The sequence below is a fragment of the Choloepus didactylus genome, chromosome 4 (assembly GCF_015220235.1).
Source record: "Choloepus didactylus isolate mChoDid1 chromosome 4, mChoDid1.pri, whole genome shotgun sequence".
Lineage (NCBI taxonomy): Eukaryota > Metazoa > Chordata > Mammalia > Pilosa > Megalonychidae > Choloepus > Choloepus didactylus.
Genome location: NC_051310.1, coordinates 115,091,918 through 115,106,005, shown reverse-complemented (window position 1 = coordinate 115,106,005; position 14,088 = coordinate 115,091,918). Strand labels below are relative to the sequence as shown.

The 14,088-nt window shown below is 38.1% G+C and overlaps 1 protein-coding gene across 2 annotated transcripts in view; it reads right to left on the bottom strand.

The window, feature by feature from the left end:
- Positions 1-14,088, bottom strand: part of CIAO2A (cytosolic iron-sulfur assembly component 2A) — a 69,479-nt gene that overhangs the window by 45,651 nt on the left and 9,740 nt on the right. For both annotated transcript variants that reach the window (XM_037833734.1, XM_037833735.1), the window contains exon 2: positions 9,390-9,554. In XM_037833734.1, the coding sequence (XP_037689662.1) occupies positions 9,390-9,554 (165 nt within the window). The remainder of the gene's footprint in view (positions 1-9,389; positions 9,555-14,088) is intronic.

Here is a 14,088-nt window from a genome sequence, read left to right as displayed (position 1 = left end):
GGATTTGGCAATGGATTCTTGGATATGACACCAAAAGCACAAGCAACAAAAGAAACAATAGATAAATTTGACCTCATCAACATTAAAAACTTTTGTACATGAAAGGATATTATCAAGAAAGTGTAAAGACAACAACCTACAGAATGAGAGAAAATAGTTGCAAACCACATATTAGATAAGGGCTTAATATCTGTAATATATAAAGACCTTTTACAACGCAACAGCAAAAAACAAGCAATCCAATTTAAAAATGGGCAAAGGACTTGAATAGACATTTCTCCAAAGACATACAAATGGCCAATAAATGTATGAAAGGATGTTCAATATCATTAGCCATTACAGAAATGAAAATCAAAGCCACAAAGAGATACCACTTAACACCTACAAGGATGGCTATTATTGAAAAAAGAGAAAGTAACAGGCGTTGGAAAGACTGCAGAGAAATTGTAACACTAATGTAATGTTTTTGAGAAAATAAAATGGTGTAGCCATTGTGGAAAGCAATATGGTCATTCCTCTAAAAGTTAAATATAGAATTACCATATGACATTTCTGGGTATATACCCAAAGAAGGTGAAAAAGATCTCACAGATATTTGTACACCATTGTTTATAACAGCATTATTCACAACGGTGAAAAGCTGGAAACACCACAAGTGACCATCAACACATGAATAGATAAACAAAATGTGGTATATACACAAAATGGAGTATTATTCAGCTATAAGAAAGAATGGAGTATGAGATACATTGCGGTATGGAAGAACCTTGAAAATACTATGCTCGATGAAATAAGCCAATCAAATGAGAACAAAAATTGTATAATATCACTTATGAAAGACAACTAGAAACAGCAAATTCACAGAGATAGACAGTGGACTAGAGATTACCAAGGAATGGGGAGGCGGGGAGAAGACAGGGGGAGTGATTGTAAAAAACAAAAACAACTCTGCTTTAGCGCACACTAGCTATGCTTCAGTGGACAAGTTCCTTAACCTCTCTGAGCTTCAGATTCCTTATCTATAAAATGAGTATTATGATGGTGTTCCAGTTTGCTAATGCTGCCATTAAGCAAAATACAGTTGCTATGAGAAGTATATAAAGTGTATTATAACATATTTAGAACAATGCCTGGCATATAAATGTCCAATAAATGTTAGGTATTACTATTTTATCATTTTCATTTTACAGCCAGGGAACCAAGAAAACTGATTTGAGTAAAATCACATAATCAAGAAATAACAGTGGTGAGAGATGAATCTAGACCTTCTGACTCCAATCTTATGCCCTTTCCAAAAGTGTCTGAACTAAGTCAACAGGAGTGAGTATCACTAGTGTCCCTGCCTTAACCACTTGTTCCTTTTGATTTTCTCTTTCCTTTGGAATTACTCACCAGGATAACTGAACAGGTGACAACCTAAACAATCAGGGAACTGTTACCCAGGTGCCTTTCACTGCTAGGTCTACCTGCTTATAAGAAATGCTCCTCAGCACATCAGCCAGAAAGAGGGCTCTCTTCATCAAATTTCCCAATTGTGTTCATTGAACACGATTACTATGATACACTGCTGCCTACCCTTTAAAAAGTCAAGCATCTTAACTGAAATGCCTATCAAAAGGGCTACAAAAGCAACAAAACTTTGTTTAAGAAGTGTACGGATCTGAAATATCAACCATATCCTAACCTTACTATGTATACATAACAATTATTTTCATTTTATGTTCTCTCTCAATCTTTGTCCACATAAACACAGTTTTCTAACTGTAATCATAATGCAGTTAAAAGTCAAGCTTTTTCATCTATTTCTCACACAGATACTTTGGTTCCTTGGTTATGTTTATAATTTTCAATAGCTACATGAAATTCCATCATATTGGCGCCATTTCCTAATTAATGGATACTATCATTTCTTCCAGGTTTCATTATTATAAACTTACTACAAACATTTTGTACATGTTAGTATTTTCCTCTATGGGATTATTTCCTTCAATTCCTGGGTCAAAGAGTACAAACTTTTTAAAGACTCTTTACATGTGCCACTAAAGTATTTTCCAAGAGGATTTTCCAGTATATTTACAGCATCTGACCCAATAATTCCATTTACAGGAATTTCTCCTGAGGCAATACTAGAGATGTATAAAAGATTTACCTTAAAGGTTACTAGAGGATGAGGGGAAAGGGGAAGGAGGAGTGTATACTTGGCACCCCATGTCTACCAATTTCCTCAATTTGGGTTTGATACAGCTTCATAATTAGATTCAAATTATGCATTTTTATTAGGAATATCACAGAAGTGATGCTGAGTTCTTCTTAGCATATCATATCAGAATGTATAATATTGTCAACTAGTTCCATTACTGTCATTTAACTTTGACCCTTTGGGTTAAGATGGTATCTGCTAGGTGTCTTTACTTTAAAGTTATCATTTAACCCTTAGGATCAATTAGCATCTTTTGGTGAGAAACTTTGAGACAATGTAAATATACTGTTACTGCACTTTCACTTGCTGATTTTAGCATCCATTGAAGATTCCTGACTGTATCAATCATTATTAAGATGGCTGCCAAAAGGTGATTTTCTAATTCCATCATTTCTTCTACATTTAATAGTTGAAATTCTACTGTATGAAAGAGCTTTCCTCATTCATTCATTCATTCATATTGGTGTGGACTCGTGGAATATGTCCCCATCATTCTTTGAGCATTTCTCAATTGTATAACAAGATGTTCCAGGCTCATCTACTTCCTCCACCTCGGCCCTGGAATCAACCATTTCTGCAAGGATCCCTGGTTCCTCTCAGTGGAGAAGAATAATTAGAATACAATATCTGGGTTTGGGTGTGCTCATTACTACTGGGATGTCATCGCTTCTAGGCCCTCTCAGCACAGAGCTTGGATATATATATTTTATACACACGTATGCATATACATACATACAAAGAAACAGTCATGTATGTACACACATATATATCAAATATACTTATAACCACTCACATACATCTATAACCATTTCCATTCATGTACTTTATTTTTGTAGCTAGCTAGCTATATATTAATCCCATGAGTTCACATTGATACCTTCTATTCCAACCCTACACTGCTAGGTTCATTCTATCCTTCCCCCTTTATATATCTGTATAACACCCTGACAGTGAGAAATCTGGCTCCCACCATCACAATATATTTTATTTGTTCAATTCTAAAATGTACAGAAAGTAGTTCAGAATTGCTAACCTCTGCAAAAAAGATGTCTACTAATTAGAATTCAATATTTGTTTAGAGGTGTTTTTCTCCTTTACCCCAAGGTATATAATCCAAATACATATATTTTTAATACCCCAGGCAGCATATAATTCCTCAGTCTCTAGGGCCCTTATTTCAAACACTTACATTAGAGTTTCCAAATGCCAATCCAGGAGGTGAAATAGGACTAGGCATTCATCAGAATCAACTGGGAGGTTTTGTTTGTTTATTTTTTAACATAGACTCCCACATCTGAGATTTCCTTTTCCAGCCTTTATGGAATAACTGATATTCGATTTGCCCTCTGACCATAAATAACTATAAACTGGACAAAATGTATGAAGCGACTGTTTTGGACACTGGACATTAGGCAACACAGGGCATGATCCCTGAGAGAAGGGAACATACAAGGTAAGCTCTACGATCTCCTTGGTTTTCTGCCTGAATACTTTCTGTACTGTAGCACAGGATGGTTGAGCCCAATTTGAATTACTGAACTGAGGAAGGAGCAATCAGAGTTAAAGGCTACTGAGGTGGCTAAAATTTACAGGACAGGGTAATAAAGAAGAGAGAGCTACACAGAGAAGTCATTTCAAAAATCTGCATCGGGGTCTTTGGTTGAATATTAAATTGCACATGCACAGAGCAATATTCCATGAGACCTGGCAGTGAACAATTATTCATTCAGGAAGTGTGAGCTCAACAAAGATTCAGGAGATCAAAAAGTGGAGAAGTAAGATTCTGATGAGCCAGAATGGAGGAGAGATCTCAATGAACACCTCGTTCACTCACCTGAGGTACTAGAAGGCTACCCTCAGGAGTAGCTCTACTGTTATTCCCTGAAATAAAGGCTACACTAGACTCTTAAAATCAAAATCAAGATGATCACCAGTAAATTAACTGCCCGTATAAAACTCAACATTATTTAAGGGAAGCCAACACAATCTAGACTGTCAACAACACAGCATCTACAATGTCCAGCACCCCCAAAAATTACTGGACTTGTGAAGCAGAAAAATGTCACCCATATCCAAGAAGAAGGGAAAAATATCAGTCAACAGAGGTTAGAATTAGACGACATAGTGGTTAGAATAAGCAGAGAGGACTTTAAATCAGCTATAATAAATATGATTAAGAATTTAAAGACTCCCCAGTCCTACTGAATTAGATCTAGGGGAAGGATCCAGGAATCTTTATTTTAAAAAGCTCCCTGGGTGACAGCAATATTCAGCCAGATTTGGAAACTACTGGTAACAATTAAGAACCGAAGCTGCCATTTAGTAGCAGCCTTGGTGGAGCCATACATAAACAAAGTGTGGGTAGAAAGAGATCATACAGCTTCAGAAACCAAAACCAACAAACACACACAGCCTAAAAACTTTCCAGTTTCCAGAGGCCTAGCAAAACTACTTGTATTTTGTTTCTGTCCAAATCTTTCCAACAAAACCTCTTTCTACTTTCTAACTTTCCCTTTTCAATCCTTTTTATAAACTTATTTATATTTCAATAGGTAATGATCCCATAGTTCAAAATTAGAAAATAAAAAAAGGTATACAGCAAAGTCTCCCTCCCATCTTCTCCCCTATCTGCTCAATTCCTACTACCACAGTTCCCTAACCTACCACCACAGCTGTTAGATTTTTGTTTTCTTTATGTATATGCAATCAGACATAAAGATATATTTTTGTCTTTTTTATACAAATGGTATTGCAGAGATCCTATATTTGCTTTATTTATTTATTTTACTAGAGCAGTTGTAGGTTTACAGAAAAATCAGGCAGATAGGGAGATAGTGTCTATTTCTCCCTTCAAATCTGTCAACATTTGCTTCATATATTTTGGGGTTTGCCATTAAGTGCATATATATTTATAATTGTTTTGTCTTCTTCTTGAATTGACCCATTTATCAGTATAGAATGATTATCTTTGTCCCTTGTAACAAATTTTTGACTTAAGGTCTATTTTATCTGATATTAGTATAGCTTCTGCAGCTCTCTTTCGGTTATTATTTGCATGGAATATTTTTTTCCATCCTTTCACTTTCAACCTACACGTGTCTTTGAATTTAAGGTGAGTTATAAACAACATATAGTTGGATCATGCTTTTTTTTTTTTTTTAATCTATTCTGCCAATCTCTGCCTTTTGACTGGAGAGTTTAATCCATTTACATTCAAAGTAACTACTAATAATGCAGGACTTTCTTCTGTCATTTTGCTATTTGGTGTTTTTAAGTCATATCTTTTTTGTCCCTCAATTTCATTACTGCCTTTATTCATATTTATTTGATTTTTTGTAGTAAACCCTTTTGAGTAGCTTATTTCCTTCTGCGCATATTTTTCAGATATTTTCTTTGTGGTTACCATGGAGCTTAAATTAGTATCCTAAATCTATGCCAATCACGTTTGATTTGATACAACATTAACTTCAATAGCATATACAAATATACAAACTAGGTTCCTATACCTCTCTGCCCCCTGCCTTTTTGTTGTACTCGTTACAAATTATATCTCTATACATTGTGTCCCCCAAATCATAGATTTGTCATTATTTTTACACAATTACATTTAAGAACCTGTAAGAAGTAAAAGTGGAGTTCCATGCTAAAAATACAATACAATAGTACTGGCATTTATAATTACCCAGGCCTTTATTTCTTTATGACACTTTAATCCACTGTTTAGTGTCCCTTTTCTCTCAGTCTGAAGAACTCCCTTTAGCATTGCTTGTAGGGCAGGTGTAGTAGTAATCAACTCCCCATGTTTTTATCTATCAGGAATGTTGTAATCTCTCCCTCATTTTTGAAAAAAATTTGCTAGACAGAAAATTCTTAGTTGGCAGTTGTTTTCTTTCAACACTTTAAGTATTTCATCCCACTGCCTTCTGCTTCCATGGTTTCTGATGAGAAATCTGCATTTTATCTTACTGGGGGTCCCTTGTATTTGACCTGTTGCTTTAATCTTGCAGCATTCAGAACTCTCACGTCGTCCTGGGGGTCTGGGCATGATTCTTTTTGAGTTTATCCTGTTTGGGATTTTGGGGGGGCCTCTTCAATGTGTATATTCATGTCTTTCATTGAATTTTGGAAATTTTCTGCCATTATTTATTTAAATATTCCTTCTGCCCCTTTCTCTCCTTCTTTTCCTTCTGACACACCCTTATTGCATTTACGGATACTCTTGATGGTGTCCCACAGGTTCTCTACCCCAGGCCACCTGATTTGATTGTTTCTCATATTGCTTCAGCCTTTTAGGCTGCTTTTGCCTGCAGGACAAGTTCTGGAAAGGCGAGCCAAAGAGGAGTATCCTGATTCAGTCCTTCCGGATGGCACTTGACAGATTGGGCCCAATGTACAAGCTCTCCAGAATGTGCACAGGAGTTATTTTACCTCCTCTGGAACAGGGCCAGGGACCCACAATGAAAGCACAGGCCAGCTCCACTCTCTGTCAGGGAAGGAGATGGGGAGGGGCCAGCAAGGACAACATAAGCTTCTTCTATGCTTTTTAGCTGCATTGTCTTGATTCAGTATTCACTCTGTTACTGCAATCCTTTGTTTTCTGGAGCTCTGTGGAAGCTGGGTCTGCCCATTTTTGTTAGTTTTTCAAAGATTTTGTGGGGGAATGGAACTTAGGAACATCTTCCACTGCCATCTTGGGCAACTGGAAGTTTATCCTTGCTTTTAACACTTAACAATGTGTCATAGAGATCTTTTCTTATCAGCACATGAAGAACTTCATTTTCTTTTATAGCTGCATAGTATTCAATTGTTTATATACACCACCATTTATTTAAACAATCCTCCAATGAATGGACATTTAGTTTGAGACATTTATATCTTTTATAAGAAAGTATATAATCAAAGACACTTATTTATATATTACTGATAACTAATCCATTACTGAGAATGCAGCCTCTCAAATGGAAAACTGTCTCAAAAAATATCCTTCCTACAACTTTATGATGATACCATGAACAACTGATTGTACACTGTGGATAAATGTATGGTATGTGAACATAACTCTATAAAATTGTAGGAAAATATATAAATAGGAGTAAAAGTGTTGGAGAAAACATGGTGAGAGGGATGATGCCTCACCAATATGGACTAACTACAATGTGTAAACTCAGAATTGAATCTTCGAACATAGCCTAACATGGACACAATAATTGTAATAGTCCCTAGATTGTAAGCTCTTACAGCAGTTAACTCTATCCCTGAATTGTAAGGCCTGTCTCTAAACTGTGAGATGCTGATCCCCTAGCATATAACCTGATTGGTCTCTGGAACAATGCATATCTCTGAGACACCTGAAACTCAGAGCTAGAGCTCGGCAGATATGAATGTCAGTATTAGTGCATACAGCCACTGTCAAAAAAAAAAAAAAAAAAGCTGAAAAAGAGCCCAGACTTCAATTAGTGATATGAATGAAGCAGGTCTGGTTAAGACCAGGGCAAGCCAGGCCAAAGGGTAAAGGTTGAAACTGATTGTGTTTTAAAACTTCAACTTTCATATGAGACCAAGGGAATAGATATCTATTTGGTACAGGATCTAAATTTTCTAAACGGTACAACTCTACAGTCGATTTGTTCAAACACCACAATTGCATGGAACTTTGAATAGGAAGTGAGATACGGTAGGTTAGTACAAGCTGGAGTGAAATAGTGACACATCCTAGAGTAATTTGGGCAGATAATAAAAAATATATTTACAGCCTCCCCCTCCCCAGCCCCGAGGATCTGGGGGAAGGTGCGGATGTGTTGGACATCCTCACCTGGACTGGTGTTGATGTTGTCACAAACATTGGGACTGGCGGTTTGATGTGCTGAGCCCTCGAGCATGGGACTTGCCCTTATGAAGCTCATTACCACAAAGGAGAGTCTAAAGTTGTATGTAATGGTGCCTAAGAGTCTCCCCCTGAGTACCTCTTCGTTGCTCAGATGTGGCCCTCTCTCTCTCTAACTGAGCCATCTCGACAGGTGAACTCGCTGCCCTCCCCCCTACGTGGGACCCGACTCCCAGGGGTGTAAATCTCCCTGGCAACGCAGAGTATGACTCCCGGGGATGAATGTGGACCCGGCATCGTGGGACTGAGAGTATCTTCTTGACCAAAAGGGGGATGCAAAATGAGACGAAATAGTTTCAGTGGCTGAGAGATTCCAAACGGAGTCGAGAGGTCACTCTGGTGGACATTCTTATGCACTATATAGATAACACCTCTTAGGCTTTAATGTATCGGAATAGCTAGAAGTAAATACCTGAAACTACCAAACTCCAACCCAGCAGTCTGGACTCCTGAAGACAATTATATAATAATGTAGATTACAAGGGGTGACAGTGTGATTGTGAAGACCTTGTGGATCACACCCCCTTCATCTAGTGTATGGATGAGTGGAGGAATGGGGATAAAAACTAAAGAACAAATGGGGTGGGATGGGGGGATGATTTGGGTGTTCTTTTTTCACTTTTATTTTTTATTCTTGTTCTGGTTCTTTCTGATGTAAGGAAAATGTTCAGAGATAGATTGTGGAGATGAACGCATAACTATGTTATCATACTGTGGACAGTGGATTGTATATCATGGATGATTGTATGGTGTATGAATGTATTTCAATAAAACTGAATTTAATTAAAAAAAACATATATATCCTTCCTCCAAGACTTCTGTCCATTCTACAGAGACACCAATAAGCAGATGAAAGGAGACGGTGATGGCAGCAGTACCAATCTGATACTTGCGCCCACTCCAATCTCTAGAACTAAGGAGAAGAGCTGATCCACACCCACTGTCCATTAATTATGGACATGCACACCTAAGAGAAACAGTATGGTTTACCTAAAGGAGAAATGGATTTGGAGTTAGGAGACCTGAGTTTGAGTTTTAGCTTCATGACTTCCTGGCTGTGTGATCCAGAGAAAGTCACTTAAACTCTCCGAGTCTCAGGTTCCTCATTCGTAAAAGGAAGATAATATTTTAACTCCCTCACAGGCTAATTTGTGAGGACTACAGAAGATGTATATGAAAACACTCTGTAAACCATAAAGTGCTACACATGATGCAAATTATTATTTTGGATTAGTACTAGCAAATAATATATATATTCTGTGTGTGTGTGTGTGTGTGTGTGTGTGTGTATATGTAAAATCTTACCAATAAGAGTTGCCAAAGAGCAATGAGGTACTGTTGGCGTGAACCTGATAATAACCAGATAGTCCTCTTCATTTATCTCCTGTACTTCTACACAACTTTCCTTTACAACTTCCAGTTCTTCTAAAGTATTGGGCTTCTCTGGGTCTCGGATAGTTCGAATCAAATCTAAAGAATCATTAGAGACAAGGTATTATGTTAAAACCTGAATTTTCTAAATAAAGATAATTTTGCCAATCCTAATCCAAATACTGACTTCTTTGCTTAAGCAAATAGCACAGCAATGCCCCAGGGTTCTGATAGAAATTTCTACTACCAGTTTCCTTTGGAGAAAACTGTTTCCTTGGATTACTATTTGTGGTGGCTAGACCACATCTGTTTTCTCAGATCCAACATTCCTGGATTGCCTGTTTTCAGATACAGCATATGAAAGGCCAACAAGGTAGTGGGAGTATGTCATATCAATTTCAGGTGGGAATGCTTACCTGATTAAAATGCAAATGAAAAATTAAAGAGGAACCATTGATAAACGAAGAATCGTGACTCTCATTCAATAATATTTATTGAAATTTTACTATGTATACAACATGCAAGGCACTGTGAGGGGTATCTAGATGAACCAGACATAGAAATTAATGTTGGGGGAAACTCAGTATAATACACTGGCTAGGAAGATGGACTCTGAAGACCTACAGACAGAGGTTCAGATTCTGCTCCTTATAGGCTATATGACCTTGTGCAAGTTAGCTTACCTCCCCACACCTCAGTTTCCTCATTTATAAAACAAGGACAAAAATTTATATCATGGGGTTGTAAGAATTAAATGAGATATATTTAAAGTGCTCTGTACACTCATACACCTGAAAATAAATAAAAATTATAACTTCTAAAAATCAAGATAGAATATAGTAAGAATGGAGCAAATGCCATGGGAGCTAAAGAGGAAGAAATAACTTTGAGCTTGGGATAATGTGGTATTGGGCTTTATGGAAGTGTAATCTGAATGAAGCCTTAAAAATTAGGTTACATTTCAATATTTGGCATTTAAGGTAAAGGAAAGCAAAGAACAAGTTTAGTTCTCCTGAAACCCAGCATAAAAGGGAGTTTACACCAGATTACAGGCAATAGGGTGTCCACAAGAAGTTGTGAACAGGAAGTAATACGGACAGCATTGTGCTGTCAACTGGTAACTCATTCACCAACATAGACTCAGAACTAAAGAGATGAGTCAGAGATACCAAGTGAAAAAGCTTGGCCAAAAATAGGCACATGAAAATAATAATGGAGAGGAGAGGATGCACGAAGAAGTAATTTCAGAAGCAGACAACAGAAATTTGACATTGATGTGTAAGACAAGGAAAGGGAAAAAATGACATTTTAAGTCCAAGTGTCTAGGAGAACAGTGATAGAATGAACAGAAATAAAGAATAAAGGAAGAAATTTGAATAGGGGCTGGGGAAAATGAGTTGTTTCATATGTAATGATTTTGAGATGCTTAAGGGGTAATCTGACGGATTTTCCAGGAGACACTGAACTGTAGCATAGAGTTTAGAGAGCATTAAGGCTAGAATGATTGTTGAACTGATCAACAAAAACAGTTTTCAGCCTTGGCTGAATACTGGAATCACTGGGAATGCCTTTAAAAAATAGTGATGTCTGGGTTCTACCACAGAGATTCTGAAATAATTGGTTTGGAGTGTGTACTGGGCAATGAGAGCTTTTAAAACTCCAAAGGTTATTCCTATGTGCAGTCCAGTATGAAAACCAATGATGTAAAGGGAAAGAGATCCAAGGATAGACACATGGGAAGCACTTAATTTAGAACCAAATGGAAAAGAAAAGCAAAAAGAAGCAGAGAAGGAAAGAGTAGAATAGTTAACATCAAAGGCTACAAAAAAAATTCAGGCTGACAAGAGCAAAAAACAGGTCTTTGATTTGTCAACTAGGAGGTCACCAGTAAGAAAGCAGTTTTGATGTAGAGGTGAGGGAGAAATACAGTTTGCAAAAGAGGAAGAGAGAGGAAACTAAAAATGCAGTCCAAGAGCCTTGGAGGGGAGAGGAAGAGCAAAAGGAAAGTAGCTTTAGAGGAAGCCAGAATGACGATAAGGGAAACCTGAGTATGTTTTGTAGCCAAAGGAAAAATACTAAATGGAAGAAGAGGGATTGAAAATATAAGAGGGAATTGAGGACAGACTGGTAAAATAAGCAGAAGGAAATGGGATCTGTGATGTGGAAGACTGGGTTAGCCTTGGAAAGGACAAGTTTCCTTCCAACTCTGAGGTTATAGAAAAAAGGTGAAGAGGACAATCATAAAGAGAAGTGTTGAGGTGGAGAGGAGAGAAGCAGAGGGACTTCATGTAGGGTGGACTCAATGTTCTCAAGCCTGGGGTTTTGTTCTATTATTTATAATCCCCCTGTGATCAAAAATTCAACTGGAAGGCCCCACCCTGATCAAGATGGCAGAATGGGATACTTCAGGGCTCTGACACCCTACAGAAGCTTTGAATAACCAGCAATAAACTGGCAGAAACATCTTTCTAAAAGCTCCAGAAAACAGTTCAAGGTTTTCAATAACAGGACAATGGCTGAATCAAGAAAAAAGGCTACTTAAAGGAGGTAGGATCTCATGGTACCCCGGATGGCCCATATCCCAGCCCCTCACTGGATTAGCACAGAGCCAGCCCATGATCCCAGCTCCCAATTGAAGTCCCTATACTGCCTCCAGAGGGAGCAGAGTAACCCTTGTGCTCATATTGGGAGCATATATGTCTGGCCCAATACGTCTAATGGTGACCTCAGGGACTCACTCTCCCAGAACTTGCCCTGTGTGTAGAAGGCAGCTCAGAGAGCTCTACTACAGAATGCTGTGGGAGAGCAGTCAAGTTGTGCAGCATGGTGCAAGGGATTCCTGGCGGTAGGACACATAGTACAGTACTTGGAAGCATGGGGAAACTTACTCCCAGGTGTGCCAGTTTGAATATATTGTGTCCCCCAAACGCCATTATCTTTGATGTAATCTTGTGTGGGCAGATGTTATCAATGTTGATTAGATTGTAATTCTTTGAATGTTTCTTTGGAATGTGCCCCACCCAGCTGTGGGTGATGACTCTGATTGGATAATTTCCATGGAGGTGTTGCTCCGCCCATTCAGGGTGGGTCTAAGTTGATCAGTGGAGCCATATAAATGAGCTGACATAGAAGGAATTCAGTGCAGCTGTGAGTGACATTTTGAAGAGGAGATACAGCCAAGAGGGACACTTTGAAGAAAGCACAGGAGCTGCAGATGAGAGGCAGTTTGAAGACGGCTGTTGAAAGCAGACTCTTGCTCCGGAGAAGCTGAGAGAGGACAAATACCCCAAGTGCAACTAAGAGTGACATTTTTGAGGAACTGCAGCCTACAGAGGAACATCCTGGGAGAAAGCCATTTTGGAACCAGAACTTGGAGGAGCCACCAGCCACATGCCTTCCTAGCTAACAGGTTTTCCGGACACCATTGGCCATCCTCCAGTGAAGGTAACCGATTGTTGATGCGTTTACCTTGGACATTTTATGGCCTTGAAACTGTAACTATGTAACCAAATAAACCCCTTTTATAAAAGCCAATCCATCTCTGGTGTTTTGAATTCCAGCAGCATTAGCAAACTAGAACACCAGGTAATAAGGATCATTTCATATCTGTGTAAATGGGGGAATCCTAGGGCCACACGTGCATGTATAAAACAAGACCCAAGGGCAGAAAAGCTTAGGGAGACCCCTATGTTGTGGCCTGGAGTTATTCTCCAAACTCATTGTTTGGATAAGCCCTAAAGGAGAATACTGGCACAGGCCAATCTTCAAAGACTGAGAAAGGTATTTTCTTTTTTCCCCACTTTTTTTTTGTTTGTTTTTTTTTTGTTGTTGTTGTTAGCTGCTAACATTCAAGGAAACCTCTGTCATAGCAACAGCACTAGTTAAGGAGCAGATGCCTCAGTCTAAATTCCAGTGATAACACACTAAAATACCAATGTCTAGATTTAAACAAAAGATTGCGATACATACAAGGAAACAGAAAGTGATGGACCATGCAAAAGAGAAGATTTAAGCATTAGAAATCATCAATGAGTAGGACCAGACCTAGGACATAGCAGACAAAGACTTTAAAAACCTGGTCCCAAATATTCTCAAAGAGCTAAAGGAAAACATGGACAAAGAACTAAGGGAAATCTGAGAAGCACTAGATGAACAAAAAGAGAATATCAATAGAGATATAGAAATTATGAAGAGAAACCAAACAGAGCTGAAGTCCATAGTAACAGAAATTAAAAACTCTCCAAAGGGTTTCAACAGCAGATTGGAGCTGGCAGAAGAAAGAATCAGTGAACTTGAAGATTAGACAACTGAAATCATTCAGTCTGAGAAGCAGAAAGAAGAAAGAAGAAAAGTGAACAGAGCCTGAGCAACCTGTGGTACACCATCAAATATATGAACATAGGCATTGTGGGAGTCCCAGAAGGAGAAGAGAGAAAGAAAGGGGAAGAAAGAATATTCAAAGAAATAACGGCAGAAAATTTCCCAAATTTAACAAGACATAAATATGCACATTCAAGAATCACAACAGATCACAAACAGGATAAACACAAAGAAAACCACACCTAGACAAAACTGTCCAATGCCAAGAACAAGGAGAGAGTTCTGAAAGTGGCAAGAGAAAAGCAATGGGTTA